The 23,344-nt window shown below is 44.2% G+C and overlaps 1 protein-coding gene across 3 annotated transcripts in view; it reads left to right on the forward strand.

The window, feature by feature from the left end:
* GRIA1 (glutamate ionotropic receptor AMPA type subunit 1) overlaps positions 1-23,344 on the forward strand; it is a 274,494-nt gene that overhangs the window by 181,810 nt on the left and 69,340 nt on the right. For all 3 annotated transcript variants that reach the window (XM_028527454.2, XM_028527456.2, XM_036014526.1), the window contains 3 exons: positions 3,043-3,153; positions 3,848-4,054; positions 9,714-10,084. In XM_028527454.2, coding sequence (XP_028383255.1) covers positions 3,043-3,153; positions 3,848-4,054; positions 9,714-10,084 — 689 coding nt within the window. The remainder of the gene's footprint in view (positions 1-3,042; positions 3,154-3,847; positions 4,055-9,713; positions 10,085-23,344) is intronic.

Here is a 23,344-nt window from a genome sequence, read left to right on the forward strand (position 1 = left end):
TGAATAGGAACAGCTAAACCTGTGACTAACTGTGAAGAGGAAGAAGGAAAGAAAAAGGAAAAGTAGGGAAGAAAAAAGGAAGAAAAGGCAAAAGAGAGGAAATGGGGGGAGGGAAATGACATTTATATTAGCCAGACCTTCTCCTAAGTTTGTATTTAAAAAAAAACAAAAACCCTACCTTTGAGGTCTATGACCTAGCTTCTAGGCTCTGCCACTCATCTGCTAAAAAACCTGCTTACTACCAATTAGATGATTTGACTCCCCAAGTCTCAATTTTCTCATCTATAAAATAGAAAATAATCCCAAACCATCTGTGCTATTTACAAAGTATGAGGAACAAAAGAGTTAAAGGTTGTAAAAGTTTTGGGAATTTTTTAAAAACTTGCATCATGATTTGCTACAACAGTGGTTTTAAACATTTATCTTTCAGCCAGAGGGTTCCTTGGAAAAGAGAACTCGTAAGGGGAATTCCAGAGTGTGAAACAGATAAAAGGCAGAGCTCCAAGTTTCCTCCTCGTCCCTGGGCTGTCACCCTCCCACCACGAAAGGGCTGAGAGCCCCCACAGATGCCCTGGAGTCCCACAGAGCACCCCCCTCGCAAAGGGAGGGAGGTCTTGAGCAAGTGCCCTGGTCTCTGAGCCTCTATTTCCTGTCTGCAAAAGGAAGAGGTTGGAAGAAATGACTGTTCAGACTTCTTCCAGCTCTGATATTCCAGAAGTCTACGTTTCTAGTTCTTGCGTCCCTCCTTCCATGCTGACTAAAAGCGCCCCACCCAGGCAACACTGTGTTGAGGCCTACACTGAGGGTCAATCTTGACCCCAAGACCCGAGAGACGGGCTCCCCCTTCGGGCCTCCGCTCCAGTATGGCCAGCTTGTCTCCACATTGGATACATTCATTCCTTCAACAAACTGCCCCTGAGCAGCATCTCTGTGAAAGAATCTGTGTGCTAAGAAAGGGATCCTAGAATGACAAGACCTCCAGCCTTCTCCACAAGGAGCTCCCAGCATCACGGAGAAATGGGGAGAGACCCAAAAACAGCTAGGCCAGAGGGCCAGTGGGAACCTACCCAAGGCACTCAAGTGTGGGCGGGCAGCTTACCGGTGTTGGGTAGGGCCTGGCCCCGCGGTCAGCCATCCTGGCTCAGACCCTGGCTCCGACCCTGGCTCCGTGACGCTCCTGTGGCCTTGGAAAAGTCACCTCCCTTTTCCACATCTCCGTTTCATCACATTTCCAATGAGAATGATAATTACCCAGTTCATCCTATGAACTGGGTAATTTCATGAGGATGAAAGGAGTTCAAATATTAGAAGTGTTAGACAAGTGCCTGAAACACAATGAGTATGCGATAAATATTAACTAATGTGATTTCCAGCTCAGGCTGTTGGCCAATTATTATTATTAATGTGAACAACAGTGACACTGCGGAGAGAACTCATCATTGCCAACTGAGAGGACTGGGGATGACATCAGGGTGAAGGTGACATTCGAGCTGACCACTGGCAGGTTTTCATGAACCTGGCCCAAGTTCTAGCTGTTGGGGGACCTGCTCATTCCTCTGCATATGCGCCCTGAGTTCTTCCTTTTTGCCCTTCACATCTACAGCCAGCAGAATGACCACAAAACAAAGCACAACTCTCGAAGACATACCATATTTTTCAGACCATAAGACACACCTAGGTTTTAGAGGAGGAAAATAGGAAAAAAAAATTTGAAGCAAAAAATGTGGTAAAATATTTAGTAACATAAATAACATACTATTTCACCAGTGTAAATGTAAACAGAACTCAACAGCAGCATTAACAACCATTATTCCTCCCAAATTTGTGGCAGGGGGCAGGGTAGGGAGGAGTACATCTTATAGTCTGAAAAATACGGTACAGAGACAGAGACAGAGATTGGGGGTTGGGGGGCAGTATTAACCACACCATTTTGCTCTTCCCAAGCCTTTCATGACTCCTTATTACTTTCAGGATACAATCTACCCTGTTACCCAGACCCGGGAGGCCAAGCCCTCTGTACTAACCCTATCTTCTACCCAGACTGAACTTACATATCTAGGCAGACTCCTGCCTTCACATCTTGGCTAACATTCTTCCCCATCCAAAAGGGTGGGGCCCCACCTGTTCATCCCTCACAGCATTAACCCTTGCCTCCCCCTGCTGCCTTGTTCCCAGCATAGGTTCCATACTTGGCTTCTGTTTCTCGGAGCCCTCAGGCTCTGGCCACCTGGACCACGCAGTTGTTACTTCTGGGGCCACATGTTCCTGTATGTCAAGCCTTCCGAACTGGGCTGGAGGAATTTTCAGAATAAGAACCATTTCTTTGACTTATTTGTATTTCTCTAAACCCTGCCATACAATACCACCAATGTTTTAGGTCAGAGCCTTGCACACAGTAGGGATCCACGAAATATTTTCTCAAACACCTTGGAAAATGAGTCAGTATGAATAACCTACTGAGTTTTTTTAAAAAATGTTAGCCAATTATTTCTAATTAGGCACTGTTATATACTTAGTATTATAATAGTTTATAATTGGAAATAAGAGAAATAAATAAAGATTAAATAACAATCACCTAGGAGGTTGAATCTAGATGGAAATATAGTTAACCTAAAAAAAAGCAAAAAGAATGTAATGTTTAACCATATCCCAACTACAATTCAGAAAGGGCTCGGGTAGAAAAGAGTTCATAGGCATGGGGGAAATAGGGGTCTGGCCTTGTGAACAACTACAGGGAATTAAATTTCCACAGCTCTGGCTTGTATTGTACAAAATAGTTACCTGTGCAAACACTTAAACCCTCACCCCTGAGGCTTAGTTGGTTATGGTGAGGATTTTCACAGGGGCGGGGCTGGGAGGACCTAGAGAGCATCTGGCTTCTTGTTTCTATCTACCGATACTTTAGAGCCTGGTGTGTCCAGTATCGCATGGTGTGATGCTGAGCCCCTTGCTTTCCTGCCCAGTGTCAGCTGGGTGGCCCAGGGTAGGCCGGTCCTAATCATCCTGGCTCAACTTATTTCACCACCTTCTTCTCATTAACAGATTGGTTACTGGAATGAAGATGACAAGTTCGTTCCTGCGGCCACGGATGCTCAAGCTGGGGGGGATAATTCAAGTGTCCAGAATAGAACGTACATTGTCACTACAATCCTAGTGAGTACTCGCTCCTTCATCAAGGTTATTCAGGATGCAAGCTGGACTCATGCAAATGCTTTCCCAGGAGTGAAAGCTAGTCATTCTTGCCAAAACTCTGCCATAGGTAGAAAGAGGGGGTGAAAAAAGGAATTCCCTGGAAGTCAGGGCACTTTTTTCACTCTGGCTCTGCCGAGATTTCACTTGGGGCCCTTGGGTAAGTACTAGCCTCCTTTGAGCCATCACTCCCCCACGTGTAAAACACGAGGGTGAGGCTGAATTGTGGTGGTTCTCAGACTACACCTTCCTGCAGAAGGAGCCCTTTTCAAAGAAAGTCTCCTGAAGCCCAGCACCTAGAGTGGATATAAGTGAGGCTGATATGATTTTCAATGACTGGTGGTAAGAAGCCTAGGGCCTATCTAGGGTCCATATCCCCAACACAGAGGTAGCTCCAAAAATGCAAGAACTCCTGGAACATAACTGGGAGAAGTGCACCACATCTCAATGGTGAGATATTCTTTTTTAATGGTTTGCTTCCTTAGCCTAAGAAGTTTTGTAATGGGGGAGCAGAAATGCAAGAAGTAAATTTAGGGGCTAGAGAGACCTCCCCCAAAGTTAACCAAAGTTGCTGACACCCTCCTGTGCCACCCCATGTCCTCCCTATCAATGAGTGATTGCATAACCCATGTCCTCCACCTCCCCATTTCTTCACCAGGAAGATCCTTATGTGATGCTCAAGAAGAATGCCAACCAGTTTGAGGGCAATGACCGCTATGAGGGCTACTGTGTGGAGCTGGCAGCAGAGATTGCCAAACACGTGGGCTACTCCTACCGTCTTGAGATTGTCAGCGATGGGAAATACGGAGCCCGAGACCCCGATACAAAGGCTTGGAATGGCATGGTGGGAGAGCTGGTCTATGGGGTAAGTGCCCCGCAGGGTGGGAAGTTCCGGAGCAGAGGGAGAAGGCTGGACAGAAAATCATTTGGCGGTGGTCTGGCCATGCCCACAGATGACTAGTGGACTCCATAGCTTTGTATTTTGTACTGTTGCTGATGAAAACATGAGGAGTCCAAAGACTTAAGGAGTCTTAAGACATTCCTTGTTCAAATTCCTGGTCTGAGCTCCCTCAGTCAAACTCAGCTCAGTCTTGTGACTAGGATGGGTTGTCACTTCGTCACTAACACATTGTATGCAAGAAACGTACTCATACGTTTTACGTTGACTGGTAGTAGAGTGTGAGATAAAAACTACCCGCAAACAATGTGTTTATAGCACAAAGTCACTTATTGCTCCCCCGATTTAAATGTCTTCCCTGGTGTTAGATGCGCCCAGATCCAATTTTCTCACCACTTGCCCCAACACTCACTTCTCCTGCACCTTCCATTTCAGCCAAAGCATCCCCAGAGTCACTCTATTCTCTCGAGTGCTCTCTTCCATTCTGCACCTCTAAAACCCTATCCCTCCTCCAAAATCTGTGTCAGATACTACTTTTTCCAAGGTGCCATTTCTTCCCGTCCATTCCAGGTACAAACCCACCTTCTTAACTGTTCTTGCCTTCCCCTGTAAGATTTTAGTTTCTGCTTGTGTTATAGCTCACCCTGACTTGTATCACAGTTATCTGTATAATAAGGGTAGGTCTACTTCTTTATATAATTCACTATACTCAAAATAATGCCACAAACAGTTCCATAAATTGAAGCAATTTTGAGAAACTACTGAATGCCTGAATTGTTTTGAATATTTAGGGGATCACTGAGAAGTATAAGATCTGATCCCTGTCCCCCAAGGATATTAATATTTTATAGGGTAGAAAAGATAATGAGACAGCGTGGTAAAAGATGGCACCATATCGAAGTTCAGGCAAGAGGCTAACATGAGTTTATCCAACTCTCAAAAAGGATACAGAACATGAAAAGTGGCCATATTCAAATAGCAAGAAAAGCATCCCAGAAATTTCTAAAGAATAAACAATAAAATGGTGCTGGGAATAAGTAAGGTATGAGACAAGAGTAAGAAAATCCTGATAATTTTGGTAAAAGGCTTAGGTGAGGAGTGGCCAGGGGTAAGTGTAACAAAGGATAAGGGGGGAGTGTGGACTGCCTCAGTGCACAGTGGGAGACCATAAAGGTACTTGAGTAAAACAACACATGGCAATGGAAGAAGAATCCAGCTGCCACTTACAGGAAAGGGACCACACGACAGCTTCCCTCACGAAACTGGAAGAATGCAGGCTGGGTCTCTGAGCTGAAGCATACACAAGTCCCAGTGATGCTGAGTTCTGCTCAGGATAAGCCACCATTTAGGAGCTTTGGAAATCTCCTTGTCTCATAGGAAGGCGATAGGAGTCAGGATGGCCTGAGAACAAAACCAAAGGAACTCAAAGGACACAGAGATGGGATGAGGAAAATCTTCCCCAGGAATGTGACTTTTGAGATCACCTGGGAAGACAGTTAATGAGCTGAAGGGTGGGACATGCTTCTACCCTTTCTCCTCTCCCTACCTCCTCTCACTTTAGGAAGTTTCATTGACGAAACATAGAAACCTAGATGGTTAATGCTGCATCTGGAAGCTGGTTTCCATGGGAACCTCTGCCAAGTTTGTGAGGTCATCCCCATGGCAACTGCTATGAACTTTTCACCTTCACCAGCATGCATCTTCATCTTCACCCCATTGTTCCCTTAATAAAAGGCCTGTGATAGGCAGAGCAATGGTGTGATTATCCTGAGGGCAAGCCCCCGCTGCAGCCCAGCAGCCAGTGATGTGTGACTTCTGGGTGCCTCCTCGCCAGCCTTCCCCCAGCCCTCCCCTCTACCTGGCCTGCCCTCTGCCCAATACGAACTATATTCTGAAGACTCTATGATGGGCCCAATTGGATACCCTCCCTTGATTTCCTGTTCCCCGAAGAAGAATAAAGGAATTTGGGGAAGTATCTCTCGGCCAAAACAACCAGTGAGGTCAGACAAAACTCATTTGGAGGCCTCCAAATTATTATCCGAAGCCTTTTAAATGGCTAACTCAATCACAGTCTCTCTCATCCTTCTTTTGCTCTCTCTTGTTCTTATCAACTAATGTAGTAGCAGTATTTCAGTATGAAGTATGTGTCAGGTGCCATGCTAAATACTTTACCCACATTATTTCATTTACTCATCGTAACAACCCAATAGGTGGATACAATTACTTTCCACATTTTACTGACAAGGACAATGAGGCCCAGGGAGGTTATGTACTTTGACAAAGGACACACAGCTGGTAAAAGCCCAGTCAGGGCATGTAGCCTGGTTTCTGAACCCCATGCTGGAATACACTATCTGAGCAGAATCACACCATCCAAGCTCTGCACTGTAAGGTTGATACTAACTGGTGGTAAGAACAGCAAGAGCCTCTGCATTCACAGATGCCACATGTGGCAAACAAAGCTTCTGCTTCTTACATGGGTATGGCTTTGTGCCTGATTCACAGGTGACTTTCCTGCCTGTCCTTTGTCTTAGTGAAGCAGAAAGACAGTAAACTTTACAGACAGACATGGGGATTTGAGTTCCAACTTTGCCAGCTTACTGACTCCATGACTCCTGCAAACCAATGAACTCCGAAAATCGGGAAAAGCGAGTATTTGTCCCAGGGTTGGGGTAGAGAGTATTCACCTACACAGTCCTGGCTCACAGTAGTTTTCTATCTCTGACAGTTTTCTTCACTTTTTTCTTTCACTTGCTGCATCAGAACTGCTTACAGTTTCCCCAGGATTGTTTTTAGACATGACATCTTTTGTTTTGGGATCTCCTAGGTCAGTGGTTCTCAAAGTGTGAGGTCTGGACCAGCAGCAACCAAATGCAAATTCTTAGGTCTCACCTCAGAAGCACTTAATGCAGAAACTCTGCCACCTGTCTTCTTCAAAAGCCCTCCAGGTGATTCTGAGGCATGCTCAAGTTTCAGACCCACTGTCCTAAGGTTAAGCAAATAACTTTAAGTGCCTGTGAAATGCTCACATTTCATAGTACTCTCACATATTAGAAGTCATTTGACCCTCACAAAACAATCCTGTCAAATTGGTAAAACAAAAATTATGTTATGCCTCTCTTTTTTAAATGAGGACATTAATCTCCAAAAAGACACCTGCCTCACTCAAGGCTACAGGCTGAGCGAGTCACAGAGCAGAGCACCAGGTCGACTTTCCCAGGTCAGCCCTGGTCTTGACCAGTCCTGTGGAGCTCCAGTAACAACTCAGCTCCCTGGACCTCTCAGTCCATGGGAAACAAGCTGAAACACTGGTGCTTTACACAAACCCCCTTCCCTCTCTGGATCCAAGTTTCTTGTCTCTAAAATGAGGTCGGTGAATTCAGCATCTCCCATGTGTGTGTCCCACACACCCTTCTGATGCCTGGGGACCCACGGACAATTAATTTTAGAAATAGTCTATCTACTTCTTTCTCCAGGAAATTCTCAGTACATACTCATCTTTTAAGGGTTCTGGGAAGTCCTGCCCCATAGTCAGTTGTTTAAATTTGTGTTTCCCAATGTTTATTTTCATTTTACACTTATTAGCATCCTTCCAGAAATAATGTTCCATGAAACAAATCTTGGAACTGCTCAATGAACTATTCACTAAGATAATGTCATGCTGTGATTTTTTTCCAGCCCACAGTCCATTCTATTAACTCACGTCAGGAGGCATCAAACAAGTCCATTCAGTTTCTGTTATCACTCTCAAAGCTGGTCACCTTTCACTTACTTGGAGTAACTTGTGCTCAGCTCCTCATTTCCATTACTTTCCTCTCCCAGGTTACAGAGCAGAGTAAATATCTTCCCCCTTACACCAGCTTGTATTTGTAAAAATTATCAAGATGTATGTGGTGGGTGTTAGGAAAGAAAAAAACAAAATTATTATGAAATTCACACCTGACTCCACACTGCTCTATGGAAAGTTTCCTTCCATAAGTGAGGACCTAAGTCATTCTGAAGCCAGGCTTATTATTCCACTGAAAGCATCTTCTCAATGACCCCAGCCAATGAGAGTAACCAGAGACATCTCCAAGCAACACCAGCGGGCAGCTAAGTGGGACCCTTGTCTCATAGCCTCTGTCCCCAGCCTCACAGGTGCACTGTTGCACAGCATCAAAGTAGAAAGCTATAGATCTCTCATGGACTTGCCTAGACATATCTCTCCTTTCAAAAATGCATGTTGTGGCATCTGTCCACAGAACCCTTTGGGTGAGCAGGATCTCCTGATCTCAGGCCAACGGAACAGTGGGTTTTGGTTGCATAGATGCTAGCACCACTGCCATTAGGGAGAGACCAAAGAGACAGGAGAGCAACGCTGGCGAGGCCACGTGCCAAATGCCTCAGGCTAAGCATTTCTTGCAACCCTCTTATGTTTATCTATATGCTGGATTTAAATTTTAAAAAGTGAATTATTTGTGTATTTCTTAGCAGTCTTCCTGGGGGAAAAAAAACAGAAGCGATGCTACTTTTCCTTCTCTTTGCCAGGCCTTTACTCACATAATTCCTGCCTCCTCAAATGTGTTCAGTGCCAGAATCCTACTCTGTCAAAATCCCACTCTCCTTTCAGTGCCAAATTTATATGTCACTTCTTCAGTGCCAAATTTATATGTCACCTCCTTGATGATAAAGCCCCAGCCAGAATGAATCCTTCCCTGGCCTCCTGTCGCATTTTGTATTTCTTGGATAGCACATATCCAGCCTACTTTATAGGCTGAAAGGTTGTGTGTGTGAACCAGTCTCTCCTACTAGCATGTAATTCCTTTAGTGTAGGGACTATAGCTTACCTACAGCTTCCGGCCTAGCACTTGCACACATTAAATGCCCAATAAAGGTCTATTGAATTAAATCTGTCTTCCCTACCTTGTTACCCAGGATTATCTTGTTGCAGGTAAAAGAAACCCAACTCAAACTGGCTTAGGCAAACAGAAAGACTTGTTCTTGCTCTTAGGGACAAATAGAATAATATATTGGCATGTGATGCTAACGAGTCCAGGGTAACCCCTGAATTTAGGGTAGCCCAAAATGTTTCATCATGGGTTAGCTTCTGTGTCTCTCACTCTGTACCTCTCACTCTGCCTCTCAGAGCTAATGCTCATTAAACCAGCATGGGTCTTATACCATCCTTAAATGATTCATTCTGGCCAGGGTTGTGTGCTTTACCACATAACCATGTGATCAGCTTCATTTGAACCAGGATGACCGAAAGTGGGGCAGGAGTTGTTCTTCTAGTTAAGGAAGGAGGCCTGGCCGCCAGGCAGGCAAAACAACAGGTATCACAGCAGCACCCTTCTAATAAGGTTAGGAAGATGCTCCTGACAATTAGAACTGTCAAACAATGGGATAACTTTTGTAAGATACCGAGCCGATCATCCATTTGTCAGAAGTTATGTCATAGAGAATAGCAGGGGTTGGACCTTTAAGGTTCTTTTAAACTCACAACCTTTAAGACACAAACGAATAATTCATAGCGAAGAAAGAAACAAGGGAATGGAATGCTGCTGAACTCAACTGCATTTTTTTCTTTCTTTCTTTCTTTTTTCTTTTTTTTCTTTCTTTCCAACCCCCCTTTCTTTCTTTCTTGCAGAGAGCAGATGTGGCCGTGGCCCCTTTGACTATCACCTTGGTCCGGGAAGAGGTGATAGACTTCTCCAAGCCATTTATGAGTTTGGGGATCTCCATCATGATAAAAAAGCCACAGAAGTCCAAGCCAGGGGTCTTCTCCTTTCTCGATCCTTTGGCTTATGAAATTTGGATGTGCATTGTGTTTGCCTACATTGGAGTGAGTGTCGTCCTTTTCCTGGTCAGCCGCTTCAGCCCCTATGAATGGCACAGTGAAGAGTTTGAGGAAGGGCGGGACCAGACAACCAGTGACCAATCCAATGAGTTTGGGATATTCAACAGTTTGTGGTTCTCCCTGGGAGCCTTCATGCAGCAAGGATGTGACATTTCTCCCAGGTCAGTCAGCTCTTTTCAACCCCTTTGCTCAGTGCTATATTTTTCTCGGTAAAAGCAAATACTGAAAAGTTAAGGGATACGAATTAATTGCAGACTTCACTGTACTCGGTGTTTCAACTATGCGTTACAGTCAACCATCTATTGCGTGCCGTGGAATGTCTGGGCCAGTTCTGTCTACTGTCTGGCTGATGCGCTCTGTCGGGACTCGTAGGCATAATCACAGCTCTGATGTTTTGCAGCTGAAAGGTACACAGAAAGGATGGGAGGACAGTATGGCACAACCAACTTTTATTGGACTCTTGCTATAGGCCAAGCAATGTTTTAAGTCTTCCATGTGTATTTATCTCATTGAATCCTCACAGAAGCATAAGGTGGGGCTCTCATTTTATCTCCTTTTATGAATGAGAAACCATAGAAATGCTGAATATCTTGGTAAGGTTAAACAGCTGGTAGCTAGGTGAGCTGAGATTCAGACCACCATGCCGTACTACTTTGGAATGCTGAAGGAGCAGTGAATTATGAATGGGCTTTAGCATGCTCTATGTAGCCCTCAGCCAGTCACCTGACCTTCAGTTTCTTCATCTTAAAGAGAAAAGTTATTTTTCCTGGTTCTAAGAAAAACCTTGGAAATAATCTGGTTCTAATGGTGGTGAAAATTTGTTTCTGGTGGTTCAGAAATGAGGGTTCTCAGAGGTGCCTGTGATATCATACTGAGAGTACTGTGGTGAGCAAATCAGTGAGGTTCCAGCCCCACACATGGAACGAGAGTAGCTCTGGTTTGTCTGTTTTATATATTGGACTTGTGAATATTTCTTGTGTAAAAGGATTCTGAAGCTAAGAAAGAAAGAAAGAAGGGTGGGAAGTAGGGGAGAGAAATTTGAAAACCACCAATCTAGACCAATTTCCACATTTATTTACCTCCTGTCTTTGTGTGTAATGTTCTTTCAAGCATACTCTGAAATGTTCGTGCCACAAATCTTCAATTTCACTGAGAAGGAAGCACTGACCGTATTTCCTCTTATAGTGGCATCATGTCTACGAACTTTTTCTCCAGTAGGCAGTCCCTTATAGATCACCAAGTTTCTGCAGCACGCAGGGGGTCATGGTTAAGAATTTGGCTACCATGGGTAGATTTGCACACCCTCTCCCTTTCTGGGGGTATAACTGCATATATAGCAAGGCCTCATGGACATGCACTGGAGATATCTTTACCACAGTTAAGATTATTTTGCATTTGAGTGTCGATGAGGACCAGTATTCCTAAATGGCAATGGAAGAAAATCTTTCTAAGGAGCTTCCTGCAGGACTCACTTTGCCGGCTGTATAATTCAGATAGTCTCATCATTCACCATTATAATTTTGTTTTTCTTTAAATAAGAAGACAGCCGGGGGTGGGGTGCATGGGAGAGGAGGTGTGAGACTGGATACTTGGCCAATACTGGCAAACACATGGTGAAGAGTAGACAGAACCAAGCAGGAGAAGGGCTTACTTAAAAATAAATCAGGCCAGTGGATAAACAGTGAGAAGAAATAGTTCTTAACTAGTCAGTATAATGTAGAGCCATCAAAACATGTGTGCATCTCACAAGACCCACGGGCTTGTTTTTTCTCTATTATTTCCTTCCTCAGTGGGCATCTTACCTCCTAATGGCACCATGGTGGTCTGGCCTGAGACTCCCCACCATTCCTCCAGAGGATTCAAGTTGGTGGCCAACAGCTGAGTTCTCTGCCAGGCATGTTGGTGCTTGACCTTCACAGAGTTTGGCAATGGTTCCCCATGTCACCACAACCCGCATCTTTCTTCTTTCGTCACTTTGTTACTCAGCCAAGAGGGTATCCGAGTTTGTGACCTCTGGCTGCAAGAGGGTTTTCTGAGGGACATCTGCACGTTCCACAAGCGTATCTTACGAACTGACACTGAGGTGAAGATAAGACTGAATAGGAACATACCCCGTCTCCTTCGTCCCAATTTCTAATCAAACAACTCCACTCTATGCCTCTGTTTCTTCACTGGTAAGACGGAAATAAGAGTTTCTACCTCCAAGATTGTTGTGAGGTTTAGGAGATTGAACATACACACCCCAAAGCACAGTCTCCAGCCAGCACAAAGGGAGCACTATAAAACAGACGCTGTTTTTTATAATTTTATCAATTTTATACATTAGGCTTCTACAAAACTTCCCTAGGAGAAAGTGCGCTTGCACTGCTTTAAAAGGCACTGGACTTCTCTCTTCTGGGAAGGTCCAGCGTCAAAGCAGAAACAGCCAGCAGTGCCCCCCAGACCAGCAGTGCCCGGATTCCTGAGGCTCCTCCTCACAGGAGCTGGGAGGATTTGTCATTCATTCTGGATTAAAGGGTCTGACAAACACAAGAGTACACCTGACAGAATAGGGAGTTTTATCCACATGAGACAGACTCATTCTTATTGAGCCTGCCCTGGCCAATCCCAGATTTAAGGGCCTATAAAAACCCCCTAAGAGCCAGAATATACATCACAGTGTTCCTTGGAAATATATGTTAAAGAGAAAAGGTATCCTGCTAGGGTGAAACAAAAAGACAAGGATACTTCAGCAGTGATCTGGGCCAGAGACCACGCAGACAACTGTAAACACTAACAGATTTCACACACATTTCCTCATGAATTAAAAAAGTTTCGTGATGTGCATGACACCAGATTAGACACTGTAGATGCTTTGATGGAAAGTATTTTTAAGGCGCTTGCATGTATTAAATACCCTTTCCAATGATTTTTGATTAATTGTTCTTGCTAATTACTGAAAGAATATGCCATAAATCCTCACTAACTTAGAAAATGAGGGAATTAACTTTCATTTGAATTGTATCTGCACTCATACACAAGTCATTCTATCTCTTTGTAACCTTTTCTAAATTCATGTTAATGTCTGTTAACCAAAGCCAACAGAATTGGCCAAATGTGGTTGTCTGCAAGAAACAAAATGACCTGACCACAGTAACATGAACACAGAGTTACATTTCTCACATTATAAGAAAAGTGGTGGCAGACATTGACTCTTGCTTGATTCAGGGACATCAGGGTGAGCTGCCCTGTGACTCTTGTCTTCATGCTTACAAGGTGGCAGCTCCCAGGTGCTATGTCCATATTCAAGCAGCAAAAAGGGGAAGAACCGTTGCCAGACATTTCTATTTCTTTGGATCAGGAAAGCAAGGCTTAACAGATCCAAGTTTCCACCCCAAGCACAAGCCTACTCCTATCTCATTAATCAGAACCATGGCCGATGATCACTTCTAGCGGCAAGGTAGGCCAGGAGGCAAGGATTTGGGTGCTGTGGCCTCTAGAGTAGAAGGGGTGGGAATGGATGTTGGGGAGTCAATCAGCAGCATTGTCTAAAGTGCCTGAAGTCAATGTGTTCTGCACCAGCACCATGAGTAGATAAAGTAACCTGTAATCAGCACATTTAATGTTGTGTACCAGTAAATACTACTGAAATGCTTTAAAGACTCCTCCCTCCTCCCTTTAAAATGTGTATATGAAAATATGGCTTTGTGTCACCTATTTTAACATTCAAAGTTAAAATTCACTTTAGCTGTGATCACAGATAAAAATGTCATCCATGAATTGACTTGCAGGCCTGCTTCTTGTGCCCAAAGATCTATTTTTAATACATATTTTAGATTCCTTTTTTTTTTTTACAGAGAGGAACATTTTGAGAGGGGATATATGACAGATAAAAAAATAATCACAGTCAAAATTTACCTTCAATTTCCTCAACTTTCCTTCCTGTACCTTTTCTTCTGTTTGTGGCCAATGCCATCCATTTATCCAACAGATGTTACTAACTGGCTATGACATGCAGGGCACAGCACTGGGTTCTGAGATGTAAAGATATATTGATGATGACGCAAGGGGGGTGGGAGTCTTTGCTTCAAGGAGCTGGCACTATAATGGTATCAACAGACATTAAAGAAGCAATTGTGAATGTATAAATTGTGTTGTGCTAGAAATAAAGTGAACCTACTACAGCAATAGGTAATAAGGGAAGTAGAATTAAAGGGGACTTAACTTAGCGTGTTCTGAGGTTTCTCTGAGGAGCTGATAGGTAAGGAGAAGTGAGGCTCATTAGGACTGAGAGACATAATAGCCATGTGTAAAGGCCCTCAGGTGGAAAAGAGTACAGTGCTTTCAAGGATGGGAAGAGTTACCAGTGTGCCTGACTCACAGTGAATGAGGAACATGAGGGTTTGAGATAACATTATAGAAGCAGGTAAAGGCCAGATCATGGAGGGCCCCATGACCATAGCATAGATTTAGAGTTTCACTCTCAATACAATGAAAAGACATTGGAATTGATTTACATGCCAGAATACCACTCTGGGGAGCTATGAGGAAAATGAATTGGAGCAGAGAATAGGCAAGAGTAGAAGCAGAGGGACCGAGCAAGACGTTCTCCCAGCCATCCAGGAGAAATTATAGTGATGGAAATCGTGAGTGTTGTGGAGACGGATTTGTGGTCCACTTTGAAACTAGAATTAACAGCACTTGCTCATGGACTGGATATGTGAAGGTGAGGAGAGGGAAGCGTCAACGGTGAATCTAAGACAGAGGGAGCACTTGAAAAACACGGAGCTATCTAGTCCCAGAGACCTTTAGCTCTGGGTGGGATCATTTGCATGATCTCAGTTCTCCATCTCATGTTACAGGTGAGAAAATGCACCCAAGGGGAGAAAAGGATGCTCTCTAAAGGTGACTGAGATAGTAATTCTGGCTCTAGTGCCCAGACCAGAGCCACCTACCATGCAGCCTCAATTCAAGGCTTCTTGGCCTGCAAGTGAACTAAAAGTGAGCCTCTTCTGTTCTTTATTCCCACAGCTTCCACTTCCCCATTGGCTTTTCCATGGGGTCAGTACTTTTCTGCGTTCAGGCGACCTCAGCATGGAGAATGAGAGGAATTTGGAAGGTCTTAAAGAGCAGAGGAAAATGGGAAATTAGACTTCAGCTTTCAGAACCCTCTCTTATTCCTGATTTTTAAAAGTATCAGAATGTATGATAATTATCTCCACCTAGTGAAGATAATTACCCTCAGTGAGAAGTCACAAGCGGGGGAGTGATGGCACTTGGAGATCTCTGGGAACAGCATACCACAACACCCAGCTAATGGACTTGTTGGGGGCCCTGTAACTAACTGATTCACCATGGGAACAGGAGAGCCAATGAGCAGAGCTCAAACCACAACACAATGACAGCCTGACCTTTGCATTCACACACAAATACCATAGCAGCCAATACCCTCGCCTCCACATTAGGAGGTGAGAAGCCCCCCCCCCTCCGCCCCCAGCTCTCCCTCCAGGCCTCCCAGAGATAGCCAAGCAAACACCTCCCTCCTCTTCATGTGGCTGGAGTGGTGCAGAAGGAAGGAGGAGTGCTGAGAGTAAACATTTATGAAAGCAGCCTGAAATTATAACAGTTCACCTTTAGAAAACATAAGCCTCATATGACATAGATTTACTGCTGCAAGGAACAGTGTCGCAAGCATTATTGGACAATAATGATGCAAGAAAACTGTGATTGATGCTTTCAGTCTTGGAACTGGATGTGGGGGTTTCTGCTGGGACACCTGAATTAGAGTCACCTGGGATGTCTGTCAAAGTGCAGGTTTCCAGGCCCTGCTCCAGGTCCGCAGAACTGGAAATTCTGCCATGGTGGCAGGTGTGATCTGTGCATGGACTGCCTAGGAGTGCTCCCCGCCCCGCCCCCATTGAAGGGGGACTCCAGCTCAATGCCTCCTTCCTTTCTGACTTTAATGCTCTGCCACCGGATAGTGAGACCCAGAGCCAGCCAGGTTCTGATACCGAGCAGTTTCAGACCATTGAAAAGCATTAGAGTCAGAGTTTCAGAAGCTCCGAAAGCCACATGGGAGTATTACAATGAATGCAGTGACAAGAGGATAAAAGCTTCACTGGGTAAACAAGTGAAAAGCATCATTTTCTGCATCTCAGCCAGAGGTTCTGGCCATTTTTTTTTAGCAAGGGGGGAGGGTCAAATGGCTTGCTCTGTCTGGACTGCCTGGAAGTCTGAGATTGGAATAGTTTTGTTGAAGGAGAGATTTTTTTCTCCTCCAAAATCACAGTAGGCAAATTTACAGAAAGTGCTTCACAGAACTGAAAGGGATGATCAGGACCATGTACTCACTCATTGTTTCTTTACCACTTGTTAGGAGGCAGGCATGGTTCGAGGAGCTAAGGGAGATGTCAATGGACAAAGCAGACAGAAATCCCTGCCCTCCTGGAACTTAGCTTCTAGTGAGAGGGCACAGACAATAAACAAAATGATAGATGATAATCCCAATTTGATAGATGAAGACCCCCACTTAGAGAGGGAAGAAACCTAGCCGAGGTCACGTGGGTCATTAGTGTAAGTTCAGTAACAGGAATGGAGGTGGCTGGGGACTGTGATGCACTGGGACACATGTGTGTCAGCTAAAGAGGGCCACTCCCACTCAGTTCTAGGCAGTCATTGTCATGGGAACTCTGTGCACATGGAGCAAACACATGCCTAGGTTCAGCTTGTGGGGGCACTAGTTGGAGACCCCTGAAAGAATGGGAGGAAGTATAAAAACACTACTGTATCTTTAATACATTTAGGCACACAGGGAATCATACCTACATATTTTTTAAAGGATTCTCTTCTCCTCTCCTCTCCTCTCCTCCCTCTATTTTTGCTCCAAGTATAAAATCTGATTGCTATTTTTTTCTTTTCTTTCACATGCCCTGGAAAATCCAGGCCATGGATGGGGCTGCACTAGAAGAACCCCCTATTTCTTCTTAAACCCTCTCTGGAAATACAGCATTTGAGATTAAGAGACCCAATTGTTCATCTGGAAAAAGTTCTATATAGGGAAAATGAAAGCATAATTAATTGAATTATGGGGAATGTTTGAGGAGCCTGATAGTTTTAAACACGAGTGAGGTACACCATCCAACTGCGGCAAATGAATACTTGCACCCTAGCTATGTTTAAGGGAGATAATGGGTGAAATAAGCCCAAGGTACCTAGCAGAAAATAAATGGTGTCAAGCACATGAACACAGAAATTACACCCCTGAGTGATGATAGTCACTGTGATTATCTGGCAGCTTAATGAGAAAGGGCCTTAAAATAAGGAGACACAGTAGCTGCTGGGAGCAGAATGGACAGTCCTACCCAAGGGCGGGGGGGGGGTATACGGCAGCAGGTTTTGTCACAGGGGGCATGCCCACACCGTTGGAAGAGGAGCTTAGAATGAAACTCAATCTCAGTCTCCTAAGAACCCACTGGGGGAGTCACTTCCTCTCTGTCTCACATTTCCCTGATGCAAACTTGCAGCAAAACAGTCTCTACTATGTACCACCCCCATCTAAGGCTTGTCTGCCTCTGTCTCCCAGGTTCAGTCAAAGCTCTAGCCGAGTCAAGTGGCACATCATTCTGTTTCCCAAGCCCCACTCCACTTGTGTGCCCTGACATTCCCTCTACTTGGACTGACCTCTCCCATCTTTCCTGCTCAAGTCCTCCCCCTTGTGTGAATGCTGCCTTCCAAACCCCAATGGCTCCCCTGGAGCTGCTTTACAGTAACGGTTATAGCTTGAACTCTGGAATAAGACTGCCTGTGACTGGATCCTAGCTCTACCACTTAGGAGCTGTGTAAGCATGGGAAAATAGCTTCTGGGCACCGCAGTTCCTTCTTCTGGAAAATGAGGATGATAATCTGAAGACCTACTTCCAAAGGATATTTTGAGTATTAAAAGACAATTCGTGGAATACTTCTCCTTTGCTTGCATAGGGCTGACATACTAATAGCAAATGCTACTGACATTGTTGTTGCTATAGCCAACGTCACCTTGACCTATGGGGACACCTTACATCTTCAACCTTCCATTGTGCTTCCCATATATATTTATTATCAAGACACAGACTGGTGAACTTACCTCTGCAATACATTCAAAACCTGACATAGGTTGTCATATATTCTAATTATTCAACACATGTTTGTTGAATGAATGGGTGCACTTTCTAAGACCATGTCATATTTTTCACTTAATGTAGAGGAAGCAACCTGATGGAGAGAATTTCTGGCTGTCACTAACTATACGTCACATGGAGCAACTCAGTCCTGCTCTTTGAATGGATTTGGAGGAAGAGTCAGAATTGGAGAAAAGGAAGTTAAACAGACCCAGAAAACAAAGTTTCCTGTCAGCCTGCCAATTGCTCCCAATTCTGACCAGTTGCCAGAAATGCTCTCATCTTACCTATTTTGGGGGAAATAATAGTAATAATTGCTTTTATTTGTTGCACCTAGTATATGTCAAGCACTCTGTTAAGTATTAGATCACACTCCTTTTAATCGTCATGACAACCTCTGCCCAGGTACATCAACACCATGTTATAGATGAGAAAACTGAGGCTCAGAGTGATTAGCTCCCATATCCATGGTTACCCAGCAGAGTTGGGATTATAACCTACGTCTGCTGGATTCTAACACCCATGATTAGTCCTTGACACACTACTGTTTTCCATGACCGGAATGAATTCTAACAATCCCTCAGGGCTCCCTGTGGATTGTTAGAATTCATTAAAAAAGGCATCCTTAATTTTTTAATGAACCTTTTTTACTTTGGATTGTTCTTTCATTATTATTGTTCATAGTATCTTTGTCTTTAAAACCCACCTCTGAGGAAGGAAAGGTGAGCACCCAGGAGTATATCCTGCCCCAACCAGGAATGAGTGTAACATGGCCCATGGAAGTGAGGAAGATGGTAAAAGAGAGACAAGAGCAAAGATGTAATTGTTGTCACTTTGGAGAGACCAACCTGTGGTTTCAGGTGGGAGGTCACCACGGGCATACAGCAGGTTCCATAGTCAGAGCCAAAAGCTGGAGAGGGCAAGTTTGTAACTACAGCACTTTATGTATAAATAAGGGGTGGAAAGAGGCAAAAGGGGATCACTAATGGCCCTAAAATTGTGGAGCTAGAAGCAGCTGGAATCTTCGCACTTATCCTATAGATAGAGTTGTGCAGATGTGACAAGATGTATGTGTAAGGATGTTCACTGCACTGTTGTTTTAAGAAGCTGGAGGCAGTCACTGTCCCCCAGTAGAAGTCCCAGGAGAGAAGTAATGGCTCATCATCCAATGAAATGCAATGCAGCTGCTAAAGAAGGTGACAGGACGCCTATGCTGCTGTGCGGAGACCTTCAGGGTTGCACAGCCGGGAAATAATGGGGTCTGGCCCAAAGCACGGGCTCTTTTCACTGCACCATGCTGTCTCTCTGGAACAAAGGGAACTGGGGGTGTGCAACCAAGGGCTAAATTCTGTGGTATGTAGAGTCAGTGCCACAGTTTCTCGGAGACAGGAAAAATGAGTGTGGGCTGCAGTGAAAAGAGACTTCTGGGAAACGCTGGACCATGCCTTGAAAGATGAGATATGATTTTCTACAAAAGAAAAGCAAAGTGAAGAGGGAACTCTCTGATGGCAATCACCATGAGCAAAGGCACTGAAGCAGGCACGTGTGTTGAGCCATGGGGCTTGTCAGTCAAAGTCATCCCTAGGTACTCATGAGCCAAGGGTTCAAAGCTCATCAAGTTCAATGATACACTCAATACCATGACTTTTGGGGCCTTTAACTGGTTTTAAGGCCATTAGAATGTTACCCAAGAAACACACAGAAGTGAAAATGGGCTATGTTGGGCTAGTTCTTTAGTTGCCGCCAGAAGGTAACTTCCAACTAACTCCCTGTGGAGTACCTTTATTGATTAGTGTTAAGGCTTGGTCAACCATCGATGGAAGCATGTCAGCCAGGGTCTAATTTCTGGAATTCAGAAGGTCCTGGCTGGATGCTCAAGGAGTCCCATGTACTGCTGCTGCAAGGTCATTTATCTCCTGAGCAGTAGGCAGCAAGGGCTGTCAGGCAGAAAGATGCCTTCCCCCTGTGGAATTCTGGCTGGGCACATACTTGGTATTCATCTTCTCTTTCATGCCCTATTCTTAAAAGCAATGCTTTTTTAAAAGATTTTATTTATTTATTTTTAGAGCAGGAAGGGAGGGAGAGAGAGAGAGAGAGAAACATCAATGTGCGGTTGCTCAGGGCTGTGGCCTGCAACCCAGGCATGTGTCCTGACTGGGAATCAAACCTGTGATGCTTTGGTTCACAGCCCGTGCTCAATCTACTGAGCTATGCCAGCCAGGTCATGTCCTATTCTTTATGTAGGTACCTATCTGGGAATGAGAGCAAGAACAGAAATGAGTTTATTCTGTTTTGTCTCTGGTTACTGTGGTTATGTATTTCTACAGATACAAGAGAGGATTATTCAGTGAAATGCTTCAATTGAGCACCACGTAGGATCTAAACCTTACATTAAGCACAATGCTAAGCATTATAGCAGATGCAAAGACGACGCATGAGTTCAGATCTCTGACTCTGCAAGTCAGTAGAGGAACCAAGATATACAAGAGAAAAGGTAGATAATGAAGTAGAATGTGTATCTAAATAATTCCCAAATGTAGGATTTATAGTCAATAGGTGGAGAAGAGAGAAAAATCACTGAGGACTAAAATGATCTGGGCCGGCTTACTACAAAAAGAGACTTGGGCTGGTCCCAAGGAATAAAGTTAAATTCATAGAAGAAACTCCAGGTAAGGAAGTTGGGGGATGGGGGGAGTGTTCAAACAAAAAAGAGGAGATTACTGTGTTTTGAGACCATATTCCCATTATTCAGATAGACCTGGATTTGGCTCTTAGTCCACCAGTTACTAGCTGTAGACTTGAGCAAGTAACTTAACCACCAAGCCTGTTTCCTCAACTGTAAAATGAGCCAAGGGGCCATTAATACCAATATTACAGGATTTTTATAGGAATACATGAGCAAAAAGAAGCTAAAGCATGTTGCCTAGTGCCTAACATATACCAGGGGTTCAAAAAATCTTAATTTGTATATCTTAATTTTCTTTCCCTTAATTTGTGTTAATCACTTTACCTCCTTCTACTTTGTCCCTGGCCTTCCACCAATCATCTATTCTCTGCTAAGAGCTTTCTGAGGCTCCCCGACCTGCATCTCCTTATCTGGCTATGCTCCTGGCCCAGCACCAGCCAGAGGAAAGGCTGGAGGCTGTCCGCAGGAGAAGGGGAAGGCTGCCAGGTGCAGTGTTATGACTCGAGGATATTGGCAGCATTATTCATCCCATCCCAGGGTTGTTCCCCAGCTCCAACTTGGACAGGACCTGGACCTGAGGGCCTCCTGCTCTCCCAGTATAACTCATCCTCTGGGCACAGACCCTTCCTTGCCAAGCCCCTCTGTCCACCACTCCCCTCCTGATCTCCTGAGCACTTGGTTTCGTTTCTTAGTGGTCAGCATTACAGTGGTTTTCTCTGCAGCCCAAGGTGGAAGACTGGTTTTGCAGGACTTGTAAACGTGCAGGGCTTTTCAACAGAGTAATTAAGAAGACCGTGTTCTCTGGAGTTCGACCTGGGCCAGATTCTCCCTCTTATACTAATTTGCTGTTTGTCCCTGGGCCACTAGCTTTGCAACCCAGCACCTCTGTCACTACTGCTGTGTAACAAGCCACCCCTAACCTGTGGTATAAAACAACAGTCATTTTATTTTGCTCAGGATTCCATAGGTCAGGAGATTTGAAAAGACATACAGTAGCTTGTCTTGGCCCTGCTTAAAGATGTGTGGGGCCTCAGACGAAAAAACTGCAAGGCTGTGGATGACCTGACATATGGGTGGGGGGAATCATCAGAAGTCTCATTCACACACGTGGATGGCAGGAGAGGCTGCTGTCCTGAACATCCACACGTGCCTTCTCTGTGCTCTGCTTGGGCTCCTCATAGTACAGTGGTCAGGCTGCAAGAACAGATATTCAAAGAGAAGCGGGCAGAGGTGTATTATCTTTTATGGCCTTACCTTGGAAGTCACACTAGGTGACTTCTGCCACAGTTACAGACCCAGCCATACCAAAAGGGAAGGAACAAGGATTCTACCATTCAGTAGACATGTGCCAAATCACATCATAAGAGCACATGGAATGGGAGAAGTTGCTGTGGGGATCTTGAAAAATACAATCTGCTACACTTTACATAAAAATGAAGGTGGTACTCTTTGACATCATTGCAAATATTAAATGGGACGCGGTATTTAAAGTACTTAGCATGGTCCTGATATGTAATAAGTACTCAATAAAAGGTATGTTTTCTCTCTTTCTCTCTCTCTCCCCTCTCACCCCCATGTACAGATACTATACATATATGTGAAATTTATAGTCAGTGTTTATTAATATTCCATACAGTCAGTGGTTCTTAATATTTTGTGTCCATAATAGACACTAGTAATTATTTAAGTTAATGACTCTATAGATTATATCCTTAATGAACCTATGGAGTAATGCCTTAAAAGTCAGATACTTTCTTATCTAATTACCTCTAACTTGGGAAACCAAGGTCAAGAGAATAATTCACAGTGGTTTAAGTTAGCATTGAACAATGCTCTCCTGTAATTCAGACTTGGATGAAGGATTTTTTGTTGCAGATAACTCCAATGACTCTTAACAAACAGTGAGCAATTTTTCAGAAGACTGATGTTTAGATTTCTTTTTTTTATTTTAATCATTGTTCAAGTACAGTTTACTCCCTTTTATTCCCATTCCAGCCCTCCCACCCACCCCTCCCCACTTCCCTCCCATTACCACCCTCCCCCTAGTTTTTGTCCATGTGTCCTTTAAATTTGTTCCTGTAAACCCTTCCCATTCTCCCCTGAAATTCCCTCTTCTCTCCCCTCTGGTCACTGTCAGCCTGTCCTCTATTTCAGTGTCTTTGTTTATAATTTGCTTGTTTCTTTGTTTTGTTGTTTAGGTTCCTGTTAAAGGTGAGATCATATGGTATTTGTCTTTCACTGCCTGGCTTATTTCACTTAGCATAATGCTTTCCAGCTCCATCCATGCTGTTGCAAAGAGTAGATTTCAACACCTGTCAGGATTGGTAGGGCCTTGAGCATCATCATAATCCCCAGAGGCAAATGAAAGGAGACTGAGAGGAACACAATAGCCTGGTGTGTTCTCATTGTGCAGGTCTGAATGCTGAAATGAGCGAGGTCACTGCCTTTGCTTTTTTTGAGACTGTATAGATTGTTCCTGCTTCCCACAGCCCAGGTTCCCCCCATTTAGGTAGTATTTGCTCAGTGGATCAGCAAAGCAGAACAGTCAGAGTTAGCAAAATTGAGTCACTGTGCCTTTGCATGTCTACACTAAGAAATAA

Source organism: Phyllostomus discolor, chromosome 13 (assembly GCF_004126475.2).
Source record: "Phyllostomus discolor isolate MPI-MPIP mPhyDis1 chromosome 13, mPhyDis1.pri.v3, whole genome shotgun sequence".
NCBI classification, from domain to species: Eukaryota; Metazoa; Chordata; class Mammalia; order Chiroptera; family Phyllostomidae; genus Phyllostomus; species Phyllostomus discolor.